This window comes from Furipterus horrens, unplaced genomic scaffold (genome assembly GCF_987537825.1).
Source record: "Furipterus horrens unplaced genomic scaffold, mFurHor1.1.pri manual_scaffold_8, whole genome shotgun sequence".
Lineage (NCBI taxonomy): Eukaryota > Metazoa > Chordata > Mammalia > Chiroptera > Furipteridae > Furipterus > Furipterus horrens.
The window spans coordinates 108,658,726-108,681,493 of record NW_028327178.1 but is presented as its reverse complement, the minus strand read 5'-3'; the positions used below and the strand labels follow the sequence as shown (position 1 = coordinate 108,681,493).

The 22,768-nt window shown below is 55.0% G+C and overlaps 1 protein-coding gene across 2 annotated transcripts in view; it reads right to left on the bottom strand.

Annotated features, from left to right (window-relative positions):
* LOC150003762 (guanine nucleotide-binding protein G(s) subunit alpha) overlaps positions 1 to 18,833 on the bottom strand; it is a 46,090-nt gene extending 27,257 nt beyond the window's left edge. For both annotated transcript variants that reach the window (XM_090286607.1, XM_090286608.1), the window contains exon 1: positions 16,907 to 18,833. In XM_090286607.1, the coding sequence (XP_090142733.1) occupies positions 16,907 to 18,833 (1,927 nt within the window). The remainder of the gene's footprint in view (positions 1 to 16,906) is intronic.
* Positions 18,834 to 22,768: the final 3,935 nt, after the last annotated feature.

Sequence of the window (22,768 nt, the reverse complement as noted above, 5' to 3'; positions counted from 1 at the left end):
TTTGGGGCTCACTGACCGACTGTGTGCCACCCTGCCCTGGCTGAGGTCTACAGAGCCACTGAAGTGACAGGATTGGTCTCCAGAGATCAATTGCTCAACTGAAACCCTTTACAGCTGCCCCTGGGCCCGGGGAGCAGGGGCCGTGTTGCCTGGAGAGGGTTAGGGGAGGGGGCGCGGGCTGAGCCTCCGTCTCCAGCCAGCCAGCCAGCTAGTCGGGGGAACAGCCTGGCTCCCAACAGTGAGAGGCGAGCGCCATCTGCCAGCCAAGTGTGAGCAGCCCTGCTCCATTCACCCAGCCCTCGTTTTCTCACCTCGTCCCTTAAAAGGGGGCTCATTCCTGCTCAGAACCTCCCCCCAAGGAAGGCTCTTATTATTTTTTTTAAATCTCGAGAGAGGGGAGCATGGGAAAGCAGGAAAGCAACGAGGGAGCTTCTCAGGAGGCCGGTTTCTGCCACCCCAGCTTGGGGCCACGCCTCCAGGGAGGGTGGGCTGGCTCTTTTCTCCGGCTGTGGCTGGACTGAGGGTCTCCCTCCTGACCCTTCTTCCTGGCAGAACACCAGCCAGCCTCCCAGTGTGGAACCTGTCCTAATACCTAAAGTTAGACCCCACTTCTGGGGAATCAAAGTTTTAGGTCCCACGCCCCTGCCCCCACCTCCCAAAGAGGCGCTGCCACCTGTCATGTCTCAGGATAAGACGCTGGGATGTGTCCCGCCACCTGTGTGCGAGTCCCCATCTGGAAGCCACTTCGTTAAGCTGCCCACCTGCCTGCCTGCCCACCTGGGGTTGTCACCCCTTTATGCACAAAGCTGAACGCAGACCCAACAAATTTAAGGCCCCCTGCGGACCCCGCAGAACCGCCGCAGGGTGAGGCACTGTCCACCTGCTTAAGAAGCTGTCGGCCTTTTCTGGCCGTCCCTTGGCAAAGGCATGGACTCAACCACGGTCCCAGGAATGACACGCCTCTAACATCTAAGCCAGTGCTCTCTTTCCATGAGCCTAGGACCCTCGGGAAAGTTGGGGCTCCCCACCCCACCCCGTATGAGGGCGATGTGGGAAGACAGCAAGGAGTAAGTACCACGGGCCCGCCCATGTGAAACAGCCCGAGGTGCGTGGTTTCCTAAGACTGTTCTGGAATGACTGCTCCCAGCAGGAAAACGTCCCAAGACGCCCACGCGGGAAGCGAGCCCTTTCTCAAGTGCCCATCTTAAACCCCGTCCTGGCTGCTCTTGTGCAGAACTAAAGTGATCTCACGTGCTTCCCTCTTACCGGTGGAAGAAATGAAGTCACGTGAATGTTGAATGATACACAGCCATTAGTTTTCTGACAATCCAACTTTTAAAAAGTTCCCCTCCTGTTTTGCATTTGTTTTTGGGACCTGCCCGCAGCCTTCCAGGCATTTCCTTGGAAGAATGTTGCACTTGGTCCCAGGCAAAATGCCGAAACCCACAGGCGGAAAACCTGCCTTGGGCAACTCCGAGGACTGCAATGTGGAGATATTAGTCAGGGGAAACTTTACTTCGCTGAACTTGGAACATTAAAAAGTATTTTTAATTTTACACGTCCAATACATAACTTATCAAACTACAAAGTAAGCCTCCTAGTAAAGCGAACGTGTTTAAATTCATAATAGATCTCCAGAGTGTTGTTTTTCTCCTAGATTTTGCAGTTAACTTAAAGGCCGTGAATTCTAACTTCTCCAAGAAACAAAACTTTATTAAAAACATTAAATCTCTGATGACTCTGTAACATCAGAAGGCTCTATTGAAGGACCAGACGGAGACAAAACTACAATGTTTTAGGCTAAAAATAGAATGAAGAGGCAAGCAAGTCTCCTTCCGTAGTGGTTACGTGGGAGAGAGGCTGGTTAGGGCTCCCTGGGGGGCTTGGTCACGGTTCAAAGGTGAATCATGACTTAGTCCCGTCATGGTTATTCCAAATATTGTTGGGCTCTCGTGTCTGCCCCACGATGGTGGGGGGTGGGGGGTCAACCATCCCACCAAAGACCAAGTGCAAGACCCTCGACCGGGAAATGTCTGGGGTCGTCACTGCCACTGGCAGGACTCCGTTTTCTTCCTGAAAGATCTTACTTTGCCTTCCTTTGTAGTCACCCAGGAGCATCTCACCCGCTGCCGCCGCTTCTCTGCGAGGGAAAGGGCCGTGGGTCACCTCCATGCCACGCCCTGGCTCTCTATGGGCCTGGGGCTGAGGTGAGCTAGCAGACGGGACCCACACCCTTGTCACCGGTGTGCACACCCTGCCGTGAAAGCTCCGGAGGACCCGTGCAGGGCAGGCTGCCCCCCTGCCAGCAGCACCTGAGCCCCAGGCCTTGCTGCCTCGGCCTCCTTCCCCACGCCGCGGGCGAGGCAAGCCTGGCCTGCCGCAGACGGCCCTGCGTTCCCGGCCCGTCCACGGCCTCCGGGACTGGCTGGCTTCACCACAGTCTCGACCAATCCATGACCAGCTGCCCTAGAATAATTTCCTTGCCTATCCTATTTTGCGTCACCTTCTTTTCTGAAATTTCTGGAAATTACTTCTACCCAGAAACGCAGGATCACCAACACCGGGATAAACACTTCATGCTGCGTTATTGTAACTGATGTCAACACCTCTGCTCCGGAGATAACTATCCTTTTTAAGGTGCTCATGGGTATGACATATATGATCTCCACCTTCCGCAGAGTTCCATGTTGATAATGTTAGAGTGGTGCTTCAGAGCTGGAGATGATTCTGCCCCCCAGGGGACACTTGGCAATGACCAGAGACAGTTTGGTGGTTGCACTGTGTGTGTGTGTGTGTGTGTGTGTGTGTGTGTGTGTATGTATGCGGTGGGGTGGCTTTTCTGTATGTATTGGTTGCAGTGTGTGTGTGGTGGTCACACTGTGTGTGTGTGGTGGGTGGGTTTTGTGTGTGTGTGTGTGTGTGTGTGTGTGTAACTCTGTGTGTGTATATGTTGTGTATGGTGGTCACTGTATATGTGTGTGATCACACTGCATGTGTATGTGGTAGGGTGAGTTTTGTGTGTGTGTGGTGGTCATACTGGGTATATTGTGGTCACATTGTGTGTGTGGTGGGTGGGTTTGGTGTATGTTTGGTCACATTGTGTGTGTATGTGGTAACACTGTGGTTGTATGTGGTGGGTGGCTTACATGTGTGCATGTGGTAGTTATACAATGTATGTGGTGGGTAGGCTTTTTGTGTGTGTGGTCATACCATGTGTACATGGTGGGATGGCTCACATGTGTGTGCATGTGGTGGTTACACCATATATGCGGTGGGCAATTTTCAAGAGTGCGGTCACATCATGTGTGTGGTCACAAGCTGTGTGTGTGGTTGCACTGTATGTGTGTGGTCAATGTGTGTGTATGGTCACATGTATGCAGTGTGTGGGTTTGGTGTGGGTGTGTGTGTAGTCCCGCTGTGTATGAGGTGGGTGGCTTATGTGTGTGTGTGGTGGTCACATCATGTATGTGGTGGGTGGGTTTGGGGTGTGTGTGTGATGGTCACATCATGTATGTGGTGGGTGGGTTTGGGGTGTGTGTATGGTGGTCACATCATGTATGCGGTGGGTAGGTTTGGTGTGGATGTCACTGTGTGTTGTGGTCACACTTGTGTATATGTGGATAGGTTTCATGTGTGTGTGTGGTGGTCACACCATGTATGTGATGGGTGGGTTTGGGGTGTGTGTGTGGTGGTCACACCATGTATGTGGTGGGTGGGTTTGGGGTGTGTATGTGGTGGTCACATCATGTATGTGGTGGGTGGGTTTGGGGTGTCTATGGTCACACTTGTGTTGTAGTCACACTGTGTATATGTGGATAGGTTTCATGTGTGTGTGTGGTGGTCACATCATGTATGTGGTGGGTGAGTTTTGGGTGTGTGTGTGGTGGTCACATCATGTATGTGGTGGGTGGGTTTGGTGTGCATGGTCACTGTGTGTTGTGGTCACACTTGTGTATATGTGGATAGGTTTTATGTGTGTATGTGGTGGTCACACCATGTATGTGGTCGGTGGGTTTGGTTTGTGTATGGTCACACTGTTGTGTTGTGGTCACACTTATGTATATGTGGATAAGTTTCATGTGTGTATGTGGTGGCCACATAATGTATGTGGTGGGTGGGTTTGTGGGGTGTATGTGGTGGTCACATCATGTATGTGGTGGGTGGGTTTGGGGTGTGTGTGTGTGGTGGCCACATCATGTATGTGGTGGGTGGGTTTGTGGGGTGTATGTGGTGGTCACATCATGTATGTGGTGGGTGGGTTTGGGGTGTGTGTGTGTGGTGGCCACATCATGTATGTGGTGGGTGGGTTTGGGGTGTGTGTGGTGGTCACATCATGTATGTGGTGGGTGGGTTTGGGGGGGTGTGTGTGGTGGTCACATCATGTATGTGGTGGGTGGGTTTGGGGTGTGTGTGTGTGGTGGTCACATCATGTATGTGGTGGGTGGGTTTGGTGTGCATGGTCACTGTGTGTTGTGGTCACACTTGTGTATATGTGGATAGGTTTTATGTGTGTATGTGGTGGTCACACCATGTATGTGGTCAGTGGGTTTGGTTTGTGTATGGTCACACTGTTGTGTTGTGGTCACACTTATGTATATGTGGATAAGTTTCATGTGTGTATGTGGTGGCCACATCATGTATGTGGTGGGTGGGTTTGGGGTGTGTGTGTGGTGGTCACATCATGCACGTGGTGGGTGGGTTTGGGGTGTGTTTGTGGTGGTCACATCATGTATGTGATGGGTGGGTGTGGGTGTGGGTGTGGTGGTCACATCATGTATGTGGTGGGTGAGTTTTGGGGGTGTGTGTGTGGTGGTCACATCATGTATGTGGTGGGTGGGTTTGGGGTGTGTGTGTGGTGGTCACATCATGCACGTGGTGGGTGGGTTTGGGGTGTGTGTGTGGTGGTCACATCATGTATGTGATGGGTGGGTGTGGGTGTGTGTGTGGTGGTCACATCATGTATGTGGTGGGTGAGTTTTGGGGGTGTGTGTGTGGTGGTCACACCATGTATGTGGTGGGTGGGTTTGGGGTGTGTGTGTGGTGGTCACATCATGCACGTGGTGGGTGGGTTTGGGGTGTGTGTGTGGTGGTCACATCATGTATGTGATGGGTGGGTGTGGGTGTGTGTGTGGTGGTCACATCATGTATGTGGTGGGTGGGTTTTGGGTGTGTGTGTGTGGTGGTCACATCATGCATGTGGTGGGTGAGTTTTGGGGGTGTGTGTGTGGTGGTCACATCATGTATGTGGTGGGTGGGTTTGGTGTGCATGGTCACTGTGTGTTGTGGTCACACTTGTGTATATATGAATAGGTTTCATGTGTGTGTGAGGTGGTCACACCATGTATGTGGTGGTTACACTATGAGTGTGATAACACTAGCTTATGTGGTAGGGTGGCTTAAATGTGTGCATGTAGTAGTTACACCATGTATGTGGTGGGTAGGTTTGTGTGTGGTCACACCATGTGTGTTGTCATAATGTGTGTGTAGTCATAGTATGTGGTGGGGTGGCTTACATGTGTGTGCATGTGGCGGTTACACCATGTATTTGGTGGGTAGGCTTCATGTGTGTGGTCACATCATGTGTTGTGGTTGTACTGTATGTGTGTGATCACAGTGTGCGTGCATGTGGTGGTCACATCATGTATGTGGTGGGTGAGTTTTGGGGGTGTGTGTGGTGGTCACATCATGTATGTGGTGGGTGGGTTTAGGGGTGTGTGTGGTGGTCACATCATGTATGTGGTGGGTGGGTTTGGGGTGTGTGTATGGTGGTCACATCATGTATGTAGTGGGTGGGTTTGGGGTGCATGGTCACTGTGTGTTGTGGTCACACTTGTGTATATGTGGATAGGTTTCATGTGTGTGTGTGGTGGTCACACCATGTATGTGGTGGGTGGGTTTGGGGTGCATGGTCACTGTGTGTTGTGGTCACACTTGTGTATATGTAGATAGGTTTCATGTGTGTGTGTGGTGGTCACACCATGTAAGTGGTGGGTGGGTTTGGGGTATGTGTGTGGTGGTCACATCATGTATGTGGTGGGTAGGTTTGGTGTGCATGGTCACTGTGTGTTGTGGTCACACTTGTGTATATGTGGATAGGTTTCATGTGTGTATGTGGTGGTCACACCATGTATGTGGTGGGTGGGTTTGTGGTGTGTGTATGTGGTGGTCACACCATGTATGTGGTGGGTGGGTTTGGGGTGTGTGTGTGGTGGTCACATCATGTATGTGGTGGGTGGGTTTGGGGTGTGTGTGTGTGGTGGTCAGATCATGTATGTGGTGGGTGGGTTTGGTGTGCATGGTCACTGTATGTTTTAGTCACACTTGTGTATATGTGGATAGGTTTCATGTGTGTATGTGGTGGTCACACCATGTATGTGGTGGGTGGGTTTGGGGTGTGTGTGTGTGGTGGTCACACCATGTATGTGGTGGGTGAGTTTTGGGGGTGTGTGTGTGGTGGTCACATCATGTATGTGGTGGGTGGGTTTAGGGGTGTGTGTGGTGGTCACATCATGTATGTGGTGGGTGGGTTTGGGGTGTGTGTATGGTGGTCACATCATGTATGTAGTGGGTGGGTTTGGGGTGCATGGTCACTGTGTGTTGTGGTCACACTTGTGTATATGTGGATAGGTTTCATGTGTGTGTGTGGTGGTCACACCATGTATGTGGTGGGTGGGTTTGGGGTGCATGGTCACTGTGTGTTGTGGTCACACTTGTGTATATGTAGATAGGTTTCATGTGTGTGTGTGGTGGTCACACCATGTATGTGGTGGGTGGGTTTGTGGTGTGTGTGTGTGGTGGTCACATCATGTATGTGGTGGGTGGGTTTGGTGTGCATGTTCACTGTGTGTTGTAGTCACACTTGTGTATATGTGGATAGGTTTCATGTGTGTATGTGGTGGTCACACCATGTAGGTGGTGGGTGGGTTTGGGGTGTGTGTGTGTGGTGGTCACATCATGTATGTGGTGGGTGGGCTTGGGGTGTGTGTGTGTGGTGGTCACACCATGTATGTGGTGGGTGGGTTTGGGTGTGTGTGTGTGTGTGGTGGTCACACCATGTATGTGGTGGGTGGGTTTGGGGTGTGTGTGTGTGGTGGTCAGATCATGTATGTGGTGGGTGGGTTTGGTGTGCATGGTCACTGTATGTTTTAGTCACACTTGTGTATATGTGGATAGGTTTCATGTGTGTATGTGGTGGTCACACCATGTAGGTGGTGGGTGGGTTTGGGGTGTGTGTGTGTGGTGGTCACATCATGTATGTGGTGGGTGGGTTTGGGGGTGTGTGTGTGGTGGTCACATCATGTATGTGGTGGGTGGGTTTGGGGGTGTGTGTGTGGTGGTTACATCATGTATGTGGTGGGTGGGGTTGGGGTGTGTGTGTGGTGGTCACATCATGTATGTGGTGGGTGGGTTTGGTGTGTGTATGGTCACACTGTTGTGTTGTGGTCACACTTGTGTATATGTGGATAGGTTTCATGTGTGTATGTGGTGGGTGGGTTTGGGGGGTGTGTGTGTGATGGTCACATCATGTATGTGGTGGGTGGATTTTGTGTGTGTATGGTCACACTGTTGTGTTGTGGTCACACTTGTATATATGTGGATAGGTTTCATGTGTGTGTGAGGTTGTCACACCATGTATGTGGTGGGTGGGTTTGGGGTGTGTGTGTGGTGGTCACATCATGTATGTGGTGGGTGGGTTTGGTGTGTGTATGGTCACACTGTTGTGTTGTGGTCACACTTGTGTATATGTGGATAGGTTTCATGTGTGTATGTGGTGGGTGGGTTTGGGGTGTGTGTGTGTGGTGGTCACACCATGTATGTGGTGGGTGGGTTTGGGGGTGTGTGTGTGGTGGTCACATCATGTATGTGGTGGGTGGGGTTGGGGTGTGTGTGTGGTGGTCACATCATGTATGTGGTGGGTGGGTTTGGTGTGTGTATGGTCACACTGTTGTGTTGTGGTCACACTTGTGTATATGTGGATAGGTTTCATGTGTGTATGTGGTGGGTGGGTTTGGGGGGTGTGTGTGTGATGGTCACATCATGTATGTGGTGGGTGGATTTTGTGTGTGTATGGTCACACTGTTGTGTTGTGGTCACACTTGTATATATGTGGATAGGTTTCATGTGTGTGTGAGGTTGTCACACCATGTATGTGGTGGGTGGGTTTGGGGTGTGTGTGTGGTGGTCACATCATGTATGTGGTGGGTGGGTTTGGTGTGTGTATGGTCACACTGTTGTGTTGTGGTCACACTTGTGTATATGTGGATAGGTTTCATGTGTGTATGTGGTGGGTGGGTTTGGGGTGTGTGTGTGTGGTGGTCACACCATGTATGTGGTGGGTGGGTTTGGGGCGTGTGTGGTGGTCACATCATGCATGTGGTGGGTGGATTTGGGGTGTGTGTGGTGGTCACATCATGTATGTGGTGGGTGGGTTTGGGGTGTGTATGGTCACACTGTTGTGTTGTGGTCACACTTGTGTATATGTGAATAGGTTTCATGTGTGTGTGAGGTGGTCACACCATGTATGTGGTGGTCACACTGTGAGTGTGATAACACTAGCTTATGTGGTAGGGTGGCTTAAATGTGTGCATGTAGTAGTTACACCATGTATGTGGTGGGTAGGTTTGTGTGTGGTCACACCATGTGTGTTGTCATAATGTGTGTGTAGTCATACTATGTGGTGGGGTGGCTTACATGTGTGTGCATGTGGCGGTTACACCATGTATTTGGTGGGTAGGCTTCATGTGTGTGGTCACATCATGTGTTGTGGTTGTACTGTACGTGTGTGATCACAGTGTGCGTGTATGTGGTGGTCACATGTATGTGATGTGTGTCTTATGTGTGTGTGATCACATCATGTATGTGGTGGGTGGGTTTTGTGTGTGTAGCAGCCACATGTATGTGGTAGGTGGGTTTGGGGAGTGTGTGTGGTGGTCACACTGTGTATGTTGTGGTCACACTAATAGTGGTAGGGCGACTCTTGTGTATGTTGTGGTTATACTGCGTGTATATATGCTGGAGTGAGTTTCATGTGTGTGTGGTGGTCACACTGTGTAAATGGTGGGTTGGCTTTGTGTGTGTGTGTGTGTGTGTATTACACTGTGTATGTGGTAGGTAGCTTTTGTGTGAGTGTGGTGGCCACACTCTGTATGTGCTCAAGTGGCTTTCATGTGTGTTTGTGTGGTAGTCACACTGTGTGTGTTGTTGTCACACTGTTATGTGGCTTTTTTGTGTGTTACACTGTATGTGTTGTGGTCACATTGTTTGTAAGTGTTGGAGTGGCTTTTGTGTGTATGTGGTGGTCACACTGTGTTTGTATGCGGTGTGGTGGCTTTTGTGTGTGTGTGTGGTGGACACACTGTATATTTTGGTCATACTGTGTGTGCATGGCGGTCACACAGTGTCTATGTGGTGGGGTGGGTCTGGTGTGTGTGTGTGTGTGTGTGTGTGTGTATAGGTCAGTGATTGTGCTAAATGTCCTAAAGGACAGCCCCCATGACAAATGTCCGTGGAGCCACTGTGGAGGGCCGCGTAGAGTGCCCCTGAAACCCCAGCATGTAGAGAATAGGGAGAATTCACAGCTTAGTAACAGGACAGATGTGACTGAAGCTTTGGGGCCTGTTAAACCCAGGTTTTGTCCTGGAGGCCCTGGGGGGAAAGCGAAGTGGGACCCTCCCTACCTGGCTGGCTCTCTCCTCTACTCCCACTCCTGATGTGGTGGGGCGCCTTCCTCTGCCCGTCACCCCTACCAGGACGTGCCTAATGCCGTCTCAGCATCTCGTGACCACCCGAAACCTCACTCACGGGCACCAGTTCTGGGCCCTTCTAGAATCAGTCGTTAAAAAAGTCACCTCTGATGGGGCAGTGGGCTGAGGACCCCCGGGTGACGTGTACGGTTTCATGGAGGAGCTAATTGAGCATCTCCGTGGGCCTGACAACAGACAGCGGCTCGGGGGATTAAGATGGGCACTTTCTAAGATTTCAGAAGCCCGGGGAGGCCAAAAAACTCAAGGCGCTGATGGCAAATAAAGTTGCCTTTTTGCTAATATGGCTCCCACGGGGCTTGTGCGAAAGTCCTTTAGACACTCAGGAGTCACCGTCTCTAACCACAGATGAGAAAATGGCAGCCATTTAAAAGGCTATGCCCAAGGGGTCAGGTAACTTAAGCACCAACATGCTTCCCAAGGAATGGTCTCCCCTTGATGGGCTGTTGTTCTGCTTGTTTGTTTTTCCTTTTTTTTCAGTTGGGCCCATCAGCTACTTTTACAGCTGAGGAAACTGAGTGGGGGGCTGGGACAGGCCCCTTGCGTAGAGCCCCGGCTGGCAGCCCTTCCTGGTCCTGGCCCACGCAGTAAAGCCTGGTTTTAGTGTTAGTGCATAATCCCACGCCTTATTCTTTCCAGAAATCCCACAGACGCAAACTTACCTGAACGCACGTGCCCTGTAAAAAAAACCTTCACGGTTACGCGCACGTCAGCAGTCAGTGTGGTGAAGGCAGGGTTGTTCAAACGGGACAGAGGAGAGAGGTGATGCGGCCTTTTGATCGAGGGGAGAAGTGGGAGCGGGACCAACTGACAGAGGCCCTCGCCGCCAAGGCCACGGTCCCTTCTAAGCGCTCACGCTCAGCCTGCCCCCGAGCCCGCGGAAGCTGCGGCACTCCTTAGAAAGTGGGTACAAGGCGTTTCCTTCCCATTATCAACTCATTAGGGAAGTTTACGGTACTGACTCTGTCCCACACACGGAGGAGCGTGTGTGACAACGGTGGGAGCGCTGAGTCATCGCCCGCTGGGGCTCAGGTAACAATGGGCGCTTTCTTACCTCTCTCCTCGCCCCAGATTGAATCATTAAGAAACATTTAGTAAGAGCTAATGTGCGAGTTCTGTGGGCAGACCTCCACGAGTCTCAACGCTCGTGAACTCTCCTGGGGCTTTGACAGATGACTCCGCGATGCAGTTTGGGGGTTCTGCTCTGAGCGAGTATAACAGAGCCACGCTCCCCCAACTGCCACCGCCCGTCACAGATCAGCCACCTCGCGGCCTCCCCTTGTTACAGCCCCCAGAAGCGGCTGACGGGGAAGGTGTGTAGCTCCCGTGCCCCGCGGTCAGAGACCGGGGTGTCCTGGGCATGTGAGGACCAGCCACGCGGAAAACCCAACACTGTGTGGTCGTCGTGTGGTTCCCTACCTCATTGCTGGGGGTCTCCTCTTCTGCTCCCAGGGGCCAGGCCGCTTCATTCCCCATCTGGCTGCCGGGAAGGAGACTAAAAACAAACTCGGTGTTTTTTTTTGGCATGTGGATAGCGATGCAACAATCTACGTTCGGGTCCCCAGGCTCAGCCACAGGATTTACAGAGAGGGTATAATAAAGAAGTGGTGGGGGATGAAGTGACAGAGGACAGGGGACAGGGGACAGGGGACACCTTTTCAGGACAAGTCAGAAAAGTTCTCTCATCCTCCCTCGACCACGTCACTCAAGCAATCATCAATTTGGCAAGGTGTTGCCTGTCTGCCGCTTGGGCTGACCTTGGTTGACAACGAGTGGACAGAGAGTGGACCCCGAAAGTGAGAGACAGAAAGAGCGCCTGCCCTGGGCTTTTAGAATCTTGAGGGCACAGTCTCCCGGGGACTGCAGAAAACCAAAAGCCAAAGCAAAACCCTCACCGGGCACAAACAGTCAAAAAGAGGGGTACGTTTCTAAAAAGCCATACTTCCCAATGGGCTGGCCTGGGAACACCTTTCGAGGTGCCTCTCAGTTCCTAGAGGGGAACTTGCCTCCTTTTTAGGGGAATCAAGGAAAGTGGCGTCTCCTGATTATCCCCGGAACACCCCTCCCCGGGCCAGAAGCCCGGCCAGGTGTCCCCTCACCTTCCTTGCTTTTCTAAAGTGCCCTTAGGGCCTGCGGGCTCAGTCTCCGCAGGACTCCCGGAGGGGCAGACCCGGCCTGCGTCCCCCTCACTCCCTGAAAAGACCAGGACTTTTGCCCAGGGCGACCACAGGCCAGAACGGGACCTCATGGGACAAAGACCCATGGGCACCTGGCATGTACACCTCACATCCCACTGAGAGCCAGGGGGCACAAGGGGAAAGAATCAAGGAGCCCAGAGGCCCGTCTTCATGGGCCGTTCACAGCACCCCGGAAAATTACTACATCTCTAAGACGTGTTTGAAGGGCCACAGTTTTGCTGGGGGCAGTGGGTATGCTTTCTTTGGTGGGGAAATCAACTCAAAGAAGAAGAGACAAAACCGGTACGGGGAATTTCAAATCCACCCAATTAGGTCGCCTTCCTGAAAATAAATGTGTTGTTTTGCTTAACACCGACGCGCCTGCATAAAAACCAAAGGCGACTTCTAAGAGTGTACACTGGCTCTCACTAGGCAGGAATGAGCCCTGACTAAAAGGAAGAAATACTTAAAAAAAAAAAATCCCCACGAAGGATACCAAGCCACAGTTGTTAATAGGGGGTCATTAGATCCCAGGCAGGCTTCTGAATAGTCTATTAACAGCAGAACGCCGAGCGCGTGAGGGGGCAGCGTGTAAAAACAACTGCATTTTAAAATTATTATTTTTCTGTGGAAACCTGCGTCAGTAAGAAAGCTTTCGATCCTGAAGAAAACCACAGGGGGATTTTTGAAAAGACTCAAAAGAAAACCTGCATTTGAAAGGGAAAAAATAGCCCACAGAGCAGGCCAGGGCCCCAGCGCTGGCCCGGGCACCCCAGCAAATGGTGGAAACTACACGTCAGCACAGCAATGCGAGGCATCCCCGCCGTGGGGGCTCACGTTTCACATCCACTCGGTGGCCACTTATAGCCGGGAACCTGTCAGGGCCTGGCTGCGGCTCCGAAGGCAGAAGCCTGCTGGACACCTGTCAGCTGACAAGGGATTTTAAGAGCACACGGCCTACTCACAATAATCATGCTTCACATTTAAATGATGCGACACAGCCTTTCACCACTTTTTTTTTTTTTCTCGGATAAGCATGGATTCATTCACTTACTTACCTTGCGGTCTTTGAGCAAAAGTCCCTGACACTGAATCTGTGAGCTTATGGTTTATCTGCCTATGAAACGGGGTCCTCTCCTGTGTTTTTATTGCCCAAGGCTGTTTCAGGGGACAAATGCCACTCCATGAAAGGCTTTTAAAAACACAGTAGGAATGTGCTGTCATTATGCAGAGTGGGTGCTATTATTGGTGCCTAATAACTCTCTAGGGCAGTTTGTGTACCCCCTTCTTTTGGGGGAGAAGGGAGTATACAAAATGGCTTCGTACCAGTTTTCATGGTATGTATAATGTGGGTAAATTATAACATTTAACCTATCTGTATAGAAAAAAAATTTTATGAAAGAAATCTAGGGGAAATCGGATTTTAAAAGGCAGGAAAGAGTTTCGGCCTTTGAGAAGCACGAAATACCTATTGGGAGACAGAGAAAGGAAAATGATAAAAAGTCTCTCTTAGTTCTAAAACTGCTGTGGCCTGGTCGTTCGTAGCCCTCCCACTGCACCGAACAGCTGAGTGGAGGCATTTGGAATACAGAAAAATGTGTGCATTGTGGGGGGGGGGGGACGTTCCTGCAAGATGGATGCTGTGTGTGGCTGTTGTAACTGGTGGCATACAGAAGTGGTCCTACAGTTAGTGGAGATGCACTGTGTGACTAGTGTCATGGCAGAACGATCATGGTTGCATATGGCGTTTGTTTGGGCTGGTTTCACAAGGGCAGCAGCTGCTAAGAAATGCTAATCTAGCCGTCCCTTCAACTCTTAAAACAGGAGGGGACCACACCCGTTAGGGTTCCAAAAATGTTTGAGCCACCAGAAGCACTCAGTAGGGCAACAGAAACAGGGAACCTGTCTGCTATTGGACAGTGCTGAGTAAGAAAAAAGGCTTCAGACTCTTTAGGTAGTCTAGGACTTTAGTCATGCTATGGATTCTGTCTATGTACCCATTTCTCTGATCCTTTCCCCTTTTAAGATCCCCTGCATACAACAATACCATAATGGCATGTATGACAGACCGGTACTAGACTTATGGAGGTCACTTCATCAGGGGTGTAATGTCTGATCACTGTGTTGTATACCTGAAACTAATATAATAGTGTATGTCAGCTATAATTTTAAAAAATCCCTGTAATGTTAAGCTGTTTGGGCAATAAAAAGAGAGGGCACACACGCACACACACACACACATTGTAAAGCAGCAGATGAATCTGCATGTCACAAATTCAAAGCCATGTCAAAGGATGGTCATTTGCTCTACACTTTCCGTGGCAGGAAGATGGATGCCTTGTTTTACATGCTAGGACTAGGATGCCAGTAAAAAAAGCTTGTCCCAAATATGAGTCCTCATCCTTCCTCCTCTCCCTTCCCCAGGGGGTAACTCAGGCCCAGATGAGGTGCCTCTCTTACCACTTGGGCAAAATGAAACCTGATCAGAAACTGGAAGCCCAGCTCTCTGAATGCAGGTTCATGCTACCCATGGCCTGAGCTTTGGTCTCCTGGACCACCACCCTGGGGACAGAGCCAGGACAAAGGCAAGTCTTCTTCTATTAAAGTTGACCCCACCCCCAACCCACAGAAGAAGGGAAACGTCTGTGATTCTTAAGACTCGACCCCAGACACAAGTTGCTGCAGGGTTGATTCTCTATAATCTATGATATAAGCCTCCAGTATTGATCTGGGTGGACTGTGCTCCCTACTCTGCACCCCGTCCCCCAGAACAGAACAAAGGTGACTTTGCTAGAGACCTGCTGGGAAAAGCTTCAGTTCACAAATGAGGCAACTGAGGCCCCAGCAGGGGCCAAATGTGCACTGTCATTGGGGGGCTCCTGTCTTCCTCCAGCTGTGTTCCCCTTCCCATCACAGTCTTGCTTCCCAGAGTTCTGCTTGGGACCCCGAAATGTGACTATCATGGCAAAATCAGCTGCAACAGGAAAGGAGTGCATTGCCATTTGAGGCTCTGTGACTTTAATGCAGTCAGCACATCCAAAATTTAAAACACCTCCCTCCTGTGTGTTTTTGGTAAAATGATGACATCATTAGGTCCCCGGGGGGGTGGGGGGCGTAAATGACCATCGCATTTAAAACTGCAATTTGTGAGGGACACACATGACAAGAGCATATAGTTGTGTCCACGATGCCATTAATTACAACCATCACGCATTACAAAGCATTTCACAAACATGTAGCAAAGCCTTTGAGACTGTGATCTTCAAATCCCTTGAAAGGTCTTAGAGACTAAAATAAGGAAAATAAGATTGTGGAGTTTCACTTCTGCAATTGTCATGTAAGCCACACATTCAGACCACTGCTAATTTACTGCCTTGATTAACTGTGGCACAAGGGGTCGACACCCCAGATTTGAGCTTAAGGAGTCTTGAAGAGGCAAAAGGGGGTGGAGGTGGGGAGGGGCCAGGCAAGGACTTGAAGACAGGGAGAGGGCTTGTTGTGGGGGGGTGACGAGGCAGGCAGATGGCCCCCCCAATGTGCCCTCCTAATGTGATTATTAACACAAGACCTTTTCATTTTTGCCCCCCAGCCCATCTGCAGAGGATCTTACCTTTGAGACTCTTTACCCCCAGCTAAAGCTGCTTGAAAAGATTCACATGCAAACATTTACATTTTTCACAAGTCATAATCAGTTTTACCTCATTTTGTCCACACACTTAAAATACACTTGGAGTTGTTTAAGTTTTATTTTAATTGCATTTCAAACACACGCTGCCAGTCCACTCCCAATGCACAACCCCTCTTTTCAACCAGGCCCCTCCTACTGCACCAGGGTGAATGTGTAAATGATTGGCTTACCTGGGGCTCGACCCTAGGAAAAAAATTATTTCATGTTTTTAAACCACAGCCACGCCCATCCCCTGGAACCAGCCCCGTGTGGTTTGCATCCAGACTTGCCTCCAGCAGGGTTGCATGGTTTCCCCTCCCGCATCCCTCCACTCCCCCCACCGGGTGAGCCGCGTGTGTGCAGAATACCGAACGTCTGTGTGCGGACCCTGACGCCCCAGATACCTGAGTGTCTGGTTTTTCAACCGTAAAGGCGGGAGGGTTTGGCGAACGAGTGAGAAGTGAGGAAACGCTTAGCGCAAAGGGGAAAAAGAGAGAAAGACATACAGAAAAAAAGGTTATGGAGGCCGGCGGGAAGCGGCCCCTTCTTCCCCCCAGCCAGGCGCCCAGCATGTTACCCACGAGGTCCCACCGCCTCTCCGCGGTTCCGCGCGGCCCCCTGCAGAGCGCCAGCTCCCAGGTACCACCAGGGAGTGCGAACACGGAAAGTTTTTGCCCGCGCCATGGCGCACAACACAAGACAGCCAGTTTCCCGGTACAAGTACGCAGTCGGCGGGTGATTTGGGGGTGCCGGGGATGGGGAATGGGGTACACTTGAGCATGTCATGCACAGGCGGACACAATATGGACACCAAGACACACCAACGACAAGCTGTCCGAGTCCAAGCAGCCGTGCCAGGCGAGGCGGGATGGGGGGGCGCGCCTTCCCCAACGACCCCAGCCCACCACAGCTTAGCCGGGGAGGAACCCCGAGGTCCCTCCCCGGCAGTTCCTGGCTCACCTGAGGCCCCCGCCTTCCTGGGCGTCCCCCACCCCAGGCCTCGGGGGTCGTCTTATGGTCGCTGGCACTGGTTTGTCCAGCTGGAAACGACCCTCAGTGTTGTAGAGCACCACTTTGCTCCCTGCAGGGCACATACTTCGACCCCCCAAGCCCCCCGGAGACCCCCGCCCGCTCCCAGGGCAAAGTTGGGGCCCCTCACTGGAACTTCCTAGCAGGCTCTCACAGCCTTCGCCCAGACACCCCGCTCCCGCTCCCGGGCCCCGAGCCCCACCGGGCAGCCCCTCCACCGGCTCCCGGTCCCCGGCGGCCCTGCTCCCCGCGGGCAGAGTCCGCCGCATTACCTAGAAGCAGCAGGCGGTGCGTACATATGTAACCCATCTTCTCGTCCTGGAGCTGCTTGTCGATGAGCTTGCTGCGTTTCTTCTGGGCGCGCAGCTGGGCGCGCTGCTCCAGGGCTTCCTTGCGCATCTCTCGGCGCCTCTCCTCCAGAGGGATCTTCCTGACCTTGGGGCTGCGCAGGGCTCTGGGCTCGGTGCTCTCAGGTCGGCCGAGGCAGCCGGCGAAGGCTCGCACGAGGAAGTTGCGGAGCAAGTTACGCTGCGGCTTTCCGCGGCGGCGGCCCCGCCGGGGCTGGAAGCAGCTGAGGCACCCGAAGGCCCCATCGTCGGACTCGTCGCTGCTGCTGAGCGACCCGTCTCCGTAGTCGCGGCCGTGCTCGGACCTGGCCCGCCAGGCATACACGCGCGGAGGCTGCGGAGTAGGCGGATCGGCAGCCTGGATCTCGGGGCTGGGGGGTCTGAGGGACCGGAGCTTGGGGCGCGCTCCAGAAGCAGGGGCTGCCCGCGCGGCAAACGCGGCTGCGGCTGCCCGGGCAGCAGGGGCGGCCCTGGCGATCGGAGCATCGGAGACGGCAGGGACTGCCCGCGCGGCTGGCGCTGCTGGGGCGGTCCCCGTGGCTGGGGCGGCAGGCGCGGCTGGCGCTGCTGGGGCGGTCCCCGCGGCTGGGGCGGCTGGGGCGGCTGGGGCGGCTGGAGCGGCTCCGGTGTCTGGAGCGGCTCCGGCGTCTGGAGCGGCCCCGGCGTCTGGAGGAGCCCTGGCGGCAGGAGCTCCATCTCCCGGAGATGGGACTTGGCGTCCCTCCGCGGCGGCGGCGGCTGAGTTGGCCGAGCTTCCTTCCATCTCGGCTGCTTCGCCCTCGACTGGGGGTCTCTCTCCCTCTGCTTGCTCTCTCTTAACTGGGGCTCGGGAGACCTCGATGGGCGGGTCATCAAGCGCGACTGGGGGGCTGTCCATGTTGACGGGAGCGTCGTGGACCCCAATGGGGGCGCTGCCGATTTCGAGCGGGGGTCCGGAGATCTCCATTGGGGGGCCGCCGCCCACGAAGTGTGGAATAGGTCTGACAGCCTCTCGAGATGCGCGGCCGATGGCGTCTGCGATCCGGAGGGGGGGCTCGTTCGCGGCGGGAGCGAGGAGGACCGCACTCGGCACCGCGCCTGCCGCGGACTGGCCGCCGCCTCCGCCATCGGCTCGTAGGTTAGCTCCGCGTGGCGCGGGGGGTGCGCTGTTGTCTCCGTAGGCTGCTCCGTCGAACTCAAATGGCATAGCCTCCTCAGGGGGAGGGCTGTCTCCTCTGAAGCCTGCGTTCGCAGGTCTGAGGGCTCGGGGCTCCTCGAGGGGAGCGCTAGAGACCCCCACACCCGAGCCTCCTGGAGCGAGGTCTGAGAGCTGCGAGAGCGGCTGGCTGCAATGTCCCTGGGCAGGCTGCTCACGCTCATAGGGCATGGCTTCTTCGGGCGGAGGGCTGTAGCTCCCCAAGCCTGGCTGGGCCTCCCCGAGGGCTCTGGGCTCCATGAGCCCTGCGCTGCACGTCTTGCTCCCTGCATGGGCCACGCTGGCGAATCCAGGCTGCTCCAAGGTCGGCCAGAAGCCTCTGGAGCTGGGCTGCTCGACCTCGAAGGGCATGGCTTCCTCAGGAGGCGGGCTGTAGCCTCCAGGAGCTCTGGCTTCCTCGATGGCTTCGCCAAGGCCCTGGACGTTGGGTCTGGAGACCTCTGGGGGGCCACGGGCCTGGCCCTCGATCTCGATGGGGATGGGCTGGCTGTGAGGCGATGGGGTCTCCATCTCTTCGGCTGTGCTAGGCCCAGCACTGGGGGCAGCTGCCCCTGGGGCCTCCAAAGGGGGCTGCTCCTCGGGCTGTGCCCCGAGTTCAAGGGCGCGATGGCATTCTCCTGACATATTATTGCCGTTGAGGCAGAGGCGCACGCCCATAACACGGTGGCGGACTTTTAAAATAAACTTGGGGCCCCGTAAGACGGAGCACCCAGCCAAACTAGGGTGAAAAAAAAAACAGAAAAACAACCAAACAAGGTCCCAGCTAGAAAGTTCTCCGACCTCACACTTTCCAACCCTTGTGAGGGCTGGGGGTTCAGGGTCTCGAACTCTAGACTGTGGCAGAAGCAACTATTGTTGCTGTTGGAGTCTTGGCTCCTTCCTGGCCACTTTTTATGCCCTCAGGCTGTCCGGGGGCCCCCCTGGCATGCCCTTGTCCCCTCCTCTCTACCTCTTTCTCTCCCCCCTCTGTCCTCCAGGGCAACCCCGCCTGCTTTAGATCTGAGGAGCGTGTCGATTCGGTCCGAAAATCGCTCGTAGTGCTCTGTCTCTGCCACCAGGGGACGCCGGCCTGGTGCCCAGGTGGCTGCGGGAGCCGGCTTCTGTCTCCGGAAGCCCCAGACTTTGGGTAAGGGGGCGATGAGCGCAGGCCGCGCAGGGACGTTTTGGCTCCTTCCACTCCTCTCCCTGACTGATTTGGAGTCTTTCTCCTCTCTTCTCCCCTGGTCAGAGAGAGAGCGTTCTCCTGCGTGGCAGGACACGTGACGCAAGACGTGGGCCCTGGGCAGCTTGAGCGCAGGAACTGAAACCCTGCCTCTCTGATATAACTGACGCTCCCCGGGAGGAGAGGGGGGGCTGCATGAAGGTTTCATCACCTCAAAGGACCCCTGAATCCAAGCGTTGCAGCCCCAGCCCTGGGCAGCTTTTGATTCTGAGTTTTAAGACCGGAGCGCAAGGCTTTGGGCACGTAGGAAGGGGGCGAGGGCGACCGCGAGGATGCGACAGGTGGTCGTGAGCCCACCGACCGAGAGGAGGGGGCGAGGGGCTGGCGAGTCTGCGCACACAATTTTTTAAAAAAACACCTTTGGGTATTTTCCACTGATTCTGCGGCAGCTATTTGCCGGCTTGCCGAGGCTGGCTCCGTAAATCACCTCATGTCCCCCCATCCCCGCCATGTTCTGGGGGTCTCCACAGTGGCCGAGGGCAGCGCGGGCCGGAGTTTCCCCCCCCGTTTACATGGACAAATGATTCAGGGAATAAAAGGGTCTCGGGCAAGTACCACGGAGACCCTCTAAACAGTAGCCGCGGCGGCATGGAACGCGGCGGGAGGGGGGGGAGAGGGATGCGCACAGGGACCCCACAGAGTCCGGGCCTCAGAGTTCCGGGGGTCCTACTGCTCTGGGGAAGCGTTAATGGGGATTTCAGTTGGGATTTAGGGCCGATTTAGGGTGGTTTCTGAGATTGGTCAACCCTATGCGCACCGAACCCAAAGACCGACTTCGTGCCGTGCCGCGCGGCGCCTTGCCGCAACAGTTGCCGCGGTGCGCGGCTTCCTGCCTCGGGCGCCCGCCGCAGGGCCGATCAGTGAGACCCTCGCTCTGGCCCCTCCCCAGCCCACTCCCAGCCCCTCTCCCCTCGCTGTAGGTATCTCCGGGTAACCGCTTTTACAACGGCAAGAGCCCGCCGCGGCGCCCCCAAGCCTGGTCAAAACACCGCGAGCCGCCAACCGCGCTCCCGTCTCCGTGGCGCGTGGTGGGCTCAGAGCTTGCGGGGGTAAATGTCCACGCTGCGTGGGTAGGCTCCGCGCATGTGTGCGTACTGCTCTGGCTCTGGGGTCTGCAGTGGCGTTTGAGCCCCGGATAATTTTTGCTGCTTGTGGATCACGTAAAACCCAGGACATAGACATCAGGTCTGTCTTGCCAGAGGGTAACACGGACTTGCGAGCCACTTTCAGGTGCAAGGCAGCCGGGCAGGGGACAAGTGGTCACCTGTCCTGCGGGCGGGGAAGGGATGGCGGGACACAGGGCGGGCTGCGGCAAGCGAGGCGTGCCGCCTGGACCGCGGCATCGACGAGTCGTGGGGTGGACGAGCCACTTACAATCTAATCTCATTAAATCTAACGCTTCCCTTTTAGAATGAGGAGACCACGGCCACAGCGCAGCATTTTCCCCGTGTCTGCCATCGGTGTAGCCGCGTTGCGCGGAGGAAAGCCGACGAAGTCTGACCCCGGGTCACGTCTGGGGTCCCCCAAAGGTGTATCATCTCAGCTCTGTGGGTCTACACACGTCCAAGTACAAACACTGAACTTTGGCTCAAACTTTGGCCAACTACAACCACGCGCAAGGGCTCCAGCCTTTGAGCATCCATTCAATGGGCCAACCGGGTCCCAACACTCAACTCGCTCCCCTCTGACCCCAGGGCTGGGTCAGCCATTGGGCTGGGGTCACGCCACTCAAGGCTGGTTGGCGAATGAGCGGGGGGCGTCGGACCGGAAACCGGATATGAGTGGGAGGTCCAACAGGGGGCGCCGCGTTGGAACGCCCGAAGAGGTTGTGCTGCTGGGATGCTTGGAAGCAGTTGGGGGCCGCGTGAATGGCGACCAGGCCCAGGGCGCCACGAGGCCGGCTGGCACCGCAGCGTCACTGTTCCTGACCCCCACACTCACAAGGCTGGGAGGGGCGGCCGGGGTCTCACTGATGGCGGTGGGCACACACACCCCACGAGGGGCCGCCGCTGGGCGAGGACCCTGAGGGAGGAGGGGCTGACTGCCCTGCTGCACACGGGCAGCCCCGACGGACGAGGCGTTGAGGCCCCGGGGCTGCTGAGCCCTGCCGAGGTGCCAGGTCAGTGGAGGCTGGGGTTGGAGCCCCAGAGGGGCCGCGACGGGGGCCCCACGGGGCTCGCCTCTCTGGCCAGGCCTCGCTCTTCCCAAAGCACTGTCGGCCCCGCAGGGGTGTGAGGCCTCCTCGTGGGACGCCCTGGTGGGCCCGCGGGACGACTCTGTCCCCCCTCTTTCTGGTCTCTTGGTTCTTTACCAGGAGAGCGAGCCATGCGTGGAGGAGGGAATGCCGGGCAGGTAACCGTGCTGAAGGGTAGGCAGCACAGACACGAAAGGGAGGACCCTGCAAGTCCCAGAAGGGCTTCCTTCCCTGGAGGGGCAGCGGGCTTGCTTACGAATGGGAGGTGGGGGATGGGCGGGGCAGGGCGGGGTGGCGCCCGGGGGAGGCAGGGGGCAAGGCGGCAGGGTCTCTCCAGGACACCGTGAGTATCAGGACAAGCAGTGCTGAGGCTCCCTCGGTAGGAAATGCAGGTGTTGGTGGCTGTTGCCCCGGGCGCGAGTGGGTGACAATTTGAGGCTGGGGCAGTGTGGAGGGCCATCTCCGGAGCCCGCAAGGGGCCCTGGCCGGTATGGCCTTTGAGGCAGGGGCGGACCCACACCTGCTGAAGGAAGCAGGAAGGCGGGAAGAGGGGACCCTCCAGCAACTTAGGTGCTGGCATGGATGGCACAGAAGGTGGCGGAGCGACGCTGGGCACGCGCGCGCGCGCGCGCGAAGACGTAGGAGTGGGAAAGGGGATTGGTGAGGGGTGGGCAGTCCGGACAGAGGTTTTCACAGCCTGTTATGTAGGAGGATGAGTCTGAAGTTTAGAAGAAAGGTCAAGACCCTTCAAAAGCAGGGTGACAGCCATCCTTACTAGGGCGTGAGTTTGCTGATCAGAAAATGCCCTCAAGGGGAGAGAGGTGCTTGGTGACGGGACCTCGAGCACTCAGAGGAGAAGGGAGCCAGCAAAGGAGAGCAGCGATCTAGGAAGGGGCCGGTGGCCCGTCCGGAGGCAGGCACCAGGGCCGGTCGGTTTACCTAATCTAGACGGTGCTTCCTGAGCCTCTGCACTGTTGGCGCCTGGGGCCAGGCCCCTTGTTGTGGTGACTGTCCCGTGCACTGTGGGGTGCTGAGCAGCACCCCTAGCCTCTACCCACGAGATGCCAGTAGCATCCCCTCAGCCGTAGCAATGGAAAATGTCTCTAGATTTCTACCACTGTGCTCTGGAGGGCAAGACGGCCCCCCTGTCCCCCTGCCCCCCGCCGAAACCACTGC